At 37.0% G+C, this 10,568-nt stretch overlaps 1 protein-coding gene across 1 annotated transcript; it reads left to right on the top strand.

Moving 5' to 3' along the window:
- LOC113105661 (E3 ubiquitin-protein ligase arih1l-like) lies at positions 1 to 9,769 on the top strand. The gene is made up of 14 exons (XM_026266876.1): positions 1 to 300; positions 2,898 to 2,965; positions 3,099 to 3,243; positions 3,399 to 3,491; positions 3,581 to 3,636; positions 3,726 to 3,792; positions 4,756 to 4,862; positions 5,152 to 5,194; positions 5,331 to 5,402; positions 5,768 to 5,898; positions 5,989 to 6,046; positions 6,206 to 6,466; positions 6,676 to 6,788; positions 7,699 to 9,769. Exons 1-14 carry the CDS (start codon positions 1 to 3, stop codon positions 7,781 to 7,783), a joined length of 1,599 nt encoding a protein of 532 aa, XP_026122661.1. The 3' UTR covers positions 7,784 to 9,769.
- Positions 9,770 to 10,568: the final 799 nt, after the last annotated feature.

Below are 10,568 nucleotides of genomic sequence, written 5' to 3'. Positions count from 1 at the left end.
ATGGACTCGGACGAGGGCTACAATTATGAGTTCGATGATGAAGAGGATGAGGAAGAGGAGGAGGAGGAGGAGTGCAGCGAGGACAGCGGGGAAGAGGAGGCCGAGGATGAGGAGCTGCTGGACCCGGCTGTGGCTGGAGGAGAAGCCGAAGATTGCGCTGACACCGGCGGCGGCGGCGGAGGAGGAGGAGGCCTGGGGCCCGGCCAGGAGGAGGAGGACTACCGCTTCGAGGTGCTGACCACCGAGCAGATCCTCCAGCACATGGTGGAGTGTATCAGGGAGGTCAACGAAGTCATACAGGTAGATAACAAACAGATTTACTGTCGTTTTCCTGGGAGTTTACAAGTTTGTTTATGTGGAGGACTGATGCTGTTAGCATTTAGCATTAGCGGCTAACTGACATGAGAGGTCTAATAATGAAGGTAACCATTCGTTTGATTTATTGACTGCTTTTATGTTTTGGCGCCTTGTGTTTTTTTAAGTGAATAAAAAATAACGTTAATTGGGTTATTTTTCCCCCCTTTTTCAGCTAAAATTCTGCTAGCGCGACCCAGTTTACAGATACTGAGTTTTATTTGACAGCTAAGTTATTGTGTATAGTAATCTACACCAAACGTATCGTATGTTTAAAATCTTGTTAAAATTGTGTTATTAATCAGATGAAATTGTGTTTTATGTTAGTTGATAGCTTTTATGGATATTATCTAAACGTATCGTATGCATTTAATCGTGTTTAAATTGTAGCATGAATCAAATGGCAGTGTGCATTATGCTAGTTTATTTTTTGAAGAAGTACTACTACAATGACTGCAGCTAACGTTAAATGACACATTTGTTAAGATTTTGACAGTTTTAAGCTTATAAAACACGCTTGGCACTTTATTTAAAGTAACTGTAAAGATAAGGTACTTATCAATTTGTATAGCTTATGGAAAACCTCCAAGTATTAGCTTTGTGTTGGGAGTTTATTAGATGAACCTCTCAAAATGTGTCTTCATAAAACTATACAATCTATTTTATATCATCCATATGTTGAGCTGTTAAAGGCTTAATGGTGGATTTGTAAAAAAAAAAAAAAATTAGAAATAGCTTGACAGACAAACAGCTTGGCATTTTGATTTGCAAGCAGTCAAGAGGGTCAAACCTTATTTTGTGTTTCCAGATGATTGACATAACTTTGCAGCTGATCCTGACCAAGCATCAGCCTCTTAGACAGAAAAAGACCATCTGAACTGTCTATTTAGTGGTTTATATGAAATCTGTTATCCTTCAGTAATGAAAGAACGTGTCAAGGCTATAAAGACTAAAGTTAGCATAAAGAGTGAAACTTATTTCTACACCAATTTTTCTGTGTACAAATATAATAACAACACTGTCTTTGAAATGCTGTACAATGAATGCTGGGATATTTAGAATCAAGGTAAATTTGGGATCATTCTAACCTAGCTCCTCTAACAGTTAGGGGTGCTCCGATCACGATCGGCCGATCGTTATGCGCATTTGATGCGCAAATCCTCTTCATTTTCAGCGTTTTTTGGCGCATCTTCTCAGTTAAAGGGGAGGTGAAATGCTATTTCATGCATACTGAGTTTTTTACACTGTTAAAGAGTTGGATTCCCATGCTAAACATGGACAAAGTTTCAAAAATTAAGTTGTAGGTTTGAAGGAGTATTTCTGTTCCAAAAATACTCCTTCCGGTTTGTCACAGGTTACAGAAAGTTTTTTTCGAGTATGGCTCTGTGTGACGTTAGATGGAGCAGAATTTCCTTATATGGGTCCTAAGGGCACTTCTGCCGGAAGAGCGCACGCTCAAGTATAGCAGAGCACTGAGAGGCTGTGCACAGACAATCACTGATCAGAGCGAGAGCGTCGCGAAATGTCACAAAAGGAGTGTGTTTTTGGTTGCCAGGGCAAGACAACCCTGCACAGATTACCAAAGAAAAAACAGCATCAAGGGACCAGTGGATGGAGTTTATTTTTACAGCTCATCAACGGAGTTTGATCGGAGCAAGTGTTTGTGTTTGTTCCCTGCATTTCTAAAATGCTTGTTTTACAAACAAAGCCCAGTTTGACGACGGATTTGCGTATCGTTTATTTCTTAAGGATGATGCAATCCCAACGAAAAAGGGTCACGATTGTGTGTTGGAACCGCAGGCTATGAATAAAACTGCTTAAAATATCTCTGCCTCCTTGTTAGTGCGTCCGCCTCCCATCGGAGACCCGGGTTCGAGCCCCGCTCGGAGCGAGTCGTTGCTGCTGCTGCTCTCGTTCAGTTTCAGCCTTCACAGCTGTCACAGCTTCCACATGCTCTCAACTCAAAAGCCTACTGGCGCTCGTGATTCTTTAGCTCCGCCCACACGTCACGCCTCCAGGCGCTCGTGTTTTTCTGGGAAAAATGGGTACAGACCATCTTTCTCTTATGAATATAATAAAACTAAATACTTTTTGGAGTTATGAAGGATGCAGTACTACTCTATAGGTACTCAAGATTAACAGGATATTGAGTGAAAATGAGCATTTCACACCTCCTCCGGAGCACCCCTACTAACAGTGATCTTATTTGTTAAAAGAAGAAAAAAAATCTCTTCCACTAGTTTTTCCTCAAAAGCACTAACTAAGTCTGGTACCTTATTAACACAACATAAAAACTTTATAAAAGTCCAGAAAGTTGCTCAAAGTAACCCAAGACTTAAGATATGGTGCACTCAAATTAAGAATGGGAGGAGGTGCAAAATGCAATATGGCATAAGTCCTCCTGTCTCATGAATTAAAGAGCCAAGCAGTTTTTAATGTTTCAGGATTTCCCGATTCATGCAGATAAGACTTGGATGCCCAGAATAGCTGCCAGAGGCATCGCAAATATGGCTGCAGGGTAAACAGTATTGTGTCTTTTTTAGAACCCAGCTACGATAACCAGAATCCTCCTCAGTCACTTCAACTGGGACAAAGAGAAGCTTATGGAGAGGCAAGTTATTTTACTTCATTTATTTTACTATATTTGTATATGTTGTCATAAAAATTTATCATATCTTGGTTAAAGGACATTTATTACTGGTCTGCTTGCTGTTTGAAAGAGCTACATTTACATGGTGTTGCAGGTACTTTGATGGAAATCTCGACAAGTTGTTTTCAGAGTGCCACGTCATAAACCCCAGTAAAAAGCCCAAAATGCGACCAATGAGCACACGCTCCTCCAGTCAGGATATGCCCTGCCAGATCTGCTATCTCAACTATTCAAACTCGGTCAGTGTCAGTTTTGGTCACTTGTTCACTACCGCTCCTAAATCTTCACCAGTTCCTTAGAAAGGCCTGTGATAACAAAACTGAAGTGCATTGAAGTGACTCAGTTTGCACAACTCTGTGACTTATTCGGCAGGAATGTGTGTTTCCTTTCCTAGTATTTCACAGGCCTTGAATGTGGGCACAAGTTCTGCATGCAGTGCTGGGGCGACTACTTAACCACCAAAATCATCGAGGAAGGGATGGGACAGGTGGGCTTCTGTTCAGCTCATTGCTATCTGATGTTACAATCTGATTCCCCACTTAATTTTGTTTTTTATTTTTGCTTTTGTTCTTCCAGACTATCTCGTGTCCTGCTCACAATTGTGATATTTTGGTTGATGATAACACTGTAATGTAAGTGCTTTGGGTAATTTAGCTTGTTTATTTTAAGATTTTGTTCTATATACATTTTTGTAAAAGATGTTTTATGGGTTATTTTGTAGGCGCCTGATCACAGATTCTAAAGTGAAGTTGAAGTATCAGCATTTAATCACAAATAGTTTTGTAGAGGTAAGAAGTTTTTATTGCATAAACTGTGTCTAAAATGCTATTGACTTGCTTGCAACTCCATGAATTAGCTGGGATAGAGATTCAAATCATTTAGCATTTGAGAATTTTAATTTAGAAAGAATATATATATTTTTAAATACACATTTAAAATACAATTTTTTTTAATATACATTTAGAAATAAACTAAAGGAATAGTTCACCCAAAAATGAAACTTTGCTGAAGTTTGACACCCTCAGCTCAGGTCATGCAAGATGTAGATGAGTTGCTCTGTTGGAACAGATTTGGAGAGATTTAGCATTGCATCACTGATAAAGCTGATAAAATATCACAATAATCCACAATGACTCCAGTCCATCAATTAACTAACCTCTTGTGACATGAAAAACTGCATCTTTGTAATAAATCAAATCATTTTATCCAAAGCGACTTACATTGCATTCAAGCTAACAATTTTCTCCTAACGTGTTCCCAAGTAAATAACATCTTAATGATGGATTTGTTTATTACAAACATCCATCTTTTCAATTCACAACACATTAATCGATGGACTGGAGAGGTGTGGATTATTGTGATGTTTTTATTAGCTGTTTGGACTCCCATTCTGATGGCACCCATTCACTGCAAAGCATCCAATGGTGAGCACGTTATGCAATGCTAAATTTCAACAGATCTCTTCTGATTAAGAAACAAATTCATCTACATCTTGGATGGCCTGAAAGTGAGTGAATTCTCAGCTAATTGTAATTATTAGGCAAACTGTTCCTTTCACGTTTTGTTAACTAACTTGTGTACAAGGCTTTTTAACACACTCAGAAAATTTAAAGAAAGTGTAATAAATGTATTAACCATTCTGGTATTAAATCTAGAAATCATATATGGTTGCTTTTGTGGTTAAGCTTTAGAATGGCATGAATACCGGTGTGTATATATGTAATACTGTCTGTCTCTCTGCTCCTCTGCAGTGTAACAGACTGTTGAGATGGTGTCCAGCTCCTGACTGCCACCATGTGATCAAAGTTCAGTATCCTGATGCCAAACCAGTTCGCTGCAAATGCGGGAGACAGTTCTGGTAAGAGTCTGATGCAGAATGCAGTGCAGCGCTTCAGTGGATCAGCAACATCCTTTAGCTTTGTGTGTTAACACTGCAACAATGATGTTAGTATAAGCAGTTTGTTCTGCTGTGCACCCTTTCCTGTCATTATTTACTCCACATCAGCTGTGTGCTGTTATTTTTAATTTGCACCAAACAATAACAGCATATGGCTTTGGAACGACACGAGGTGGAGTAAGTAATGACAGGATTTTTGTTTTTAGGTGAATGACATTTCATCTATTTTTTTGTTTTTCTTAATAAATAGTTTCAATTGTGGAGAGAACTGGCATGACCCTGTTAAATGCAAGGTATGTTAGCATCTAATCATTGTCACGTTAGCATTAGGCACTCATTTTTAGGTTCGATTATTTCCATTGTTGAAATTGATATTAGATTTGTCCTGAGAGGTGTTCCTTATCTTTAATCATATTTCTTCTCTTCAAGTGGTTGAGGAAGTGGATAAAGAAGTGTGATGATGACAGTGAAACATCCAACTGGATTGCAGCAAATACCAAGGTACTGAGATGTACATAAACACTGATAAAATTGATATCATTTATTGTGACAAAGGGAAAGTTGTTCTATTTAAAGCCCAAAGTGTCTTCAGAAAAAAAAAAACATTGTTTAACCTTGTTAAACAGGTCTGGCCATTTGTTTAACAAATTTATTTACATTTATTTGACAGGCAGAACAGATACATACTGGACAAAAGAGTCAAAATCTAGAAAGTGTACTTTAGTCAATAAATATTATATCTTTATTTATATAAATCAAATTTGAATCAGTAGCATGCAATAGATTGTTATGTGAACATGTCAGTAAACCCATAACATCCCTATAATTCATATTATATGAATTATGGGTATTCCTGTTTTTCTTAGGAATGTCCCAAATGTCATGTGACCATTGAAAAAGACGGCGGCTGTAATCACATGGTGTGTCGAAACCAGAGTTGTAAAGCAGAGTTCTGCTGGGTTTGTCTCGGCCCTTGGGAACCTCACGGCTCTGCTTGGTGAGTCTGCTTCCCCTCTTAATAAATAAATGCTTATATTTTTATATGCATGTCATGTGGAGTAACATGTACATATCACACTGATTACAGGTACAACTGCAATCGCTACAATGAAGATGATGCAAAGGCAGCCAGAGATGCTCAAGAGGTACTTTAGGCATTATTCGACCCAACATTTCATCCTTTATCTATCCAAGGAGACTCAGCTTAGCTCTTGCAGGAAAGCATGACTTCTCCCTTTTCAGAGCAAATCATGGCCTGTAACTGTTGTTCTCTTTGGAATGAATGTATTTTATCCATGTCACAGCGATCTCGTGCAGCCCTGCAGCGCTACCTCTTCTACTGCAACCGCTACATGAACCACATGCAGAGTCTGCGCTTCGAGCACAAGTTGTATGCACAGGTGAAGCAGAAGATGGAGGAGATGCAGCAGCACAACATGTCGTGGATCGAGGTGCAGTTCCTGAAGAAGGCCGTGGATGTGCTGTGCCAGTGTCGCTCCACGCTCATGTTCACTTACGTCTTCGCCTTCTACCTCAAAAAGAACAACCAGTCCATCATTTTCGAGGTGAGAGGGAAATCAAGTTTTTTAATTGCATGTGGTTGACTGTTTTATAGCTGCAAAAATAATGACTGTTTTTGGATAGGTTTCCAAAACGCTCCACCTGTCTGCTGTTGGTGGGAATAACATTCAAACTTAATGTTTCTTATAGCGTTACATTGTTTACTCTTGTCAGAGAAATCAACACAATCTTACTGCTGTTGTTGATTTTCCAGAACAATCAGGCTGATTTGGAGAACGCTACAGAGGTGCTCTCGGGTTATCTAGAGCGAGATATCTCCCAGGATTCTTTGCAAGATATTAAACAGAAAGTTCAGGATAAGTATAGGTGAGAAATTTAACCAAAAATCCCGATATGTGTCTTTTTTTTTTTTTTTTTTTTTTTTTTTTTAAATGCACACAGTTTGCATTGTTATTTTAATTGTCTTTTATTTGTAGTTTTTAGTTTTAGTAATTTTTTTGTGCTTTTGTCCTTTTATAAAATATCTGTTTAGCTTGAATTGATTTATATTTCAGTATGACATTTAGTAATTGCACTTTCAATTTTCTAAATTCCATCTCGTATTCACATTTAACTTCAGCTTTAATTCAATTTACGGAAACGTAATAATAGATTTAGTGACTGACACATTGGATGAATTCTGAAAACAGTTGCAAATTTTATTTTAAATTACCTATAATTTCTAATAAACCTGTAGTTATTTTTTATACATATTTATATATTTATTTATATTTGTATTTTATTTATGTATTTATAAAAAAAATAAAAATAAATTGACAGCTGTGTAGAAAAACCTAATTATGAATTTCATGATTCTAAATAAATAACGCAATGACTCCAAAAGAACATTTTTGATTTTATATAATACACATCTGTATGTGTTCAATTAAATTTGCAGCCACATGAATTTTTAATGCATCTTGTCTTCATTGAAAATGCATTGACAGTTAAGTGAAATGCATCGTACTGGCTTTGAAAATATGTAAGTAATAAGTAAGATTGAACCTGGATCTTTTCATGTGCATGCTGCTTTTTCTTCTTGTCAGAGTTGGTTATCCAATTACAAACCTATTTTATCTCTCTAATATCCAGTGAAAATGCCCTTACAGAAAGCTATCTATCTTAGTTTAACTCGATAAGAAATGAGGGACATTCATTGTTGAACGGTTCCTGTGAGAAATGTGTTCAACACTGCTCACATTTCAGGACTTTCCCCTGCGTTTCTCCTCCCGTGTAGATACTGTGAGAGCCGGCGACGAGTGCTGCTGCAGCACGTTCACGAGGGCTATGAGAAAGACTTGTGGGAGTACATTGAAGACTGAGCAGAACTGCTGCGTCACCAGCTTCGGAGGGTGGTCTCCAGTCGGTCATCACCACAACCCCTCTCCATGTTGCATCCTTTTTACATGGCATCTGGATTTTTGCTGTTATTTAGAGTTTAATTTCATTTTACTGAAATAAAAAGAGAGTATTCAAATACAACTCCTACGTCAGTATTGCAGTCTGTAAGTGTTTATCGTCGAAACTGCTCAGAAATGTATTCCATTCTCCGAGCTTTCTGTGGAGATTCTTCAGTAGTCTGTTTTTATTTGATTTTGATTGTTTTTTGTGCTTTTTGTCTGAAGTTGTTTTTATAGTTGGAGTAGAGATTGGCTTGTGTTAAGCATAGCTCTACAGGTCCGAGCCATGCGGAGTGTGTTGTGTTTTGGGAATGCTTGGTTGGGTGGCTTTATGCAGAAGTGTGTATTTCCAGCTGTAAATAGCACACATGCATGGAACATGGAGGGGGAAGCATCTTTTTTTGGAAAAATATTTATGTACAGATATTCAAGAATGTGTTTAAACAACATGAGAAGAGGCCACGTGACATTCTTGCCTCTTTTTTTTTTTTTTTTTTTACGTTTTTTTTTTTTTTGCTGGAGGTTAACAACCTTTTCAGAACGTTGCACAACTGAATCAAAGGAAGGGTAAAAGTAGCCTTAATTACATGCAAATATACAAAGGATAAAAAGTAGAATTACACGAATCTCACACTGAAATATCTGGGTCATTTTTCACCCCAAAATTAAAAGGAAAAAAATAACGTATATTTTGCATAAAGAAAATTAAGCTTATTTTTTTGAACCAGTTTACATCATTTAATTAAATCCATTGAAATTTTAACAAAATTCTCATTACCAAAATGTAAAACAACTTAATTTGGGTATTATAGTAAACAATTTAGTCCCTTTTTCTATTACAAATTCCACACCATAAAAAATTCTTCAGTGTTCTCCTAAAATATTTTCTATATTCAAATCAAATTGATTTGTGTTTGAGGTGAAATATGACCTGGAAATGTTCTTTACGTGAGATTCAACCAACTGCTCTCTTTGTTAAATGCAATTCCGGATGTGGACATTTTAGGTGTTTGGTTTGAGCTAAGATCGACTGGAACATCCACTCACTCGCTTGTTTTTATGAACCATCTCATTTTAGTTGATGTTTGGCTAGACGTTTATCTCTTTTCGACAGCTGTTATAGCGAACACACTACCAGATGTTCCATGAGAGCAAACCTGAGTGACATTCACTCACTGATAACTAAAGTCTCAAATGCTTTGACCTGTTTCTTGTTTTCCTTGTTACATGTATGCACCTTTTGTAGTGTGAGAGAAGGCAGATGATATATTGAAAGCACTGTGTTGTATTTCTTTACGTAACTGCTAAGTGGTTACGAGGCTCACTGGTACTGACTATCGAGCACTATGTAGAGTAGATCGAACCGAAACACTGCATAGTCAAGCCTGGCTGTGAGGAACAAAAACTTGGCCTTTCTGTGAAACTAATAGGGCAAAAATGAACGCTGTGTTTACACTAATATCAGAAATGGCAAGAGAGATTGAGCTCAGTACAGTATGTGAACAGTTGTTGTTTTTATATATATAATTTTTCTCAGTTTTCCATTTCTGTATGTAATTTCCTAACCCAATGCATGGTAATCATTCTCAGTGCATCAAGCACCTTTGCGTCTGAACTGGGTTTGTAGGATAGCTTATAGAAGCTAATTCTAATTTCCCATTTTTTGGCCTCCGTGAAGATTGTGTTCATGTTTTATGAATCCCTTATTGGAAAAGAAAACACAAGTGAGGAACGGCAGTGTTGCCTGTGCTGACAGATGAGATTTTTCTTTCTTCACCAAAGTGTGAATATATGAATTAAAAGTGAACAGTCTCTGATTTAGAGAAATGTTCACCTACGATGGCTTTCCTGTGTTATAACCATTCTTATAAAAAAATGTCCTATTTAAATAAATCTCATTAAAAAGCATTTGTGTTTCGTTTGATGCTATCTGGAATTTTTCTCTGTCTATCAGTCTAGTCAAACTTATTTGCATATGTACTGCTCATTATATTAATTTCATTCATTTGTTCATCTTTAATTGATATAATAGCAATATATTAATGTTTATAAATATTATAAATAATAATTATCTTATTTCTATAATATAAAAGGAAAGGTTCACTGTGATTACAAGCATATAATGTATTTGCAATCATTTGTAAATGATGCTGATTAAATATTAAAATATTATTTCTAATATATAGAGTTAACTTGAGGATAGCAATAATTATTATTTATTATTATTGAATTATTTTTTGCTCGTGGTGTGAATAAGCCTTAAGTTGAATAAAAGGTTTCAATCCATGAATGTAGGCGATCATGTTAAAATGCATGGTTTCTATGAACTGATATTTCTGGGAAGGAGCAGTAGGGGGCGCGAGACGCCTCAGAAACTCCAGCCAGAGAAATAAAGGAGGGTCTTTTTTGTGTGCTTCCCCTGTCCTCTCACTGCGGATGGGTGCGGTTTCACATCAGTGCAAGATTCATAGCACATCATTTTAACAGCACGCGTGCTCGCATTTATCGTACTGCAAAGTATAAAACATTCAAGTACAGATTTTCAGATTCTTCAAAGCAACAAATACTCTATAAGGAAAAGCTAAAGTGCATCTCTCTAGAGTTTTTGTTGGTTATGGATTTAATAGTTCTCCTTGAAACAGGAACTCCTCCCTCTCCACACTCTCTATAAGTGAAGCCACATAGAATATTACTGAAATATTAACTT

The sequence above is a fragment of the Carassius auratus genome, chromosome 7 (genome assembly GCF_003368295.1).
Source record: "Carassius auratus strain Wakin chromosome 7, ASM336829v1, whole genome shotgun sequence".
Lineage (NCBI taxonomy): Eukaryota > Metazoa > Chordata > Actinopteri > Cypriniformes > Cyprinidae > Carassius > Carassius auratus.
The sequence above is the reverse complement of the archived record's forward strand: the minus strand, read 5'-3'. Positions and strand labels throughout refer to the sequence as shown.

What these genes read in the sequence shown, in the direction of transcription:
- LOC113105661 (XM_026266876.1), top strand. Translation starts at nt 1, where the DNA reads ATGGACTCGGACGAGGGCTACAATTATGAGTTCGATGATGAAGAGGAT. An exon ending in GTTGATGATAACACTGTAAT is followed by an intron (nt 3,637 to 3,725) that starts GTAAGTGCTTTG and finishes GTTATTTTGTAG; the next exon opens with GCGCCTGATCACAGATTCTA. An exon ending in AAAGTTCAGGATAAGTATAG is followed by an intron (nt 6,789 to 7,698) that starts GTGAGAAATTTA and finishes CCTCCCGTGTAG; the next exon opens with ATACTGTGAGAGCCGGCGAC.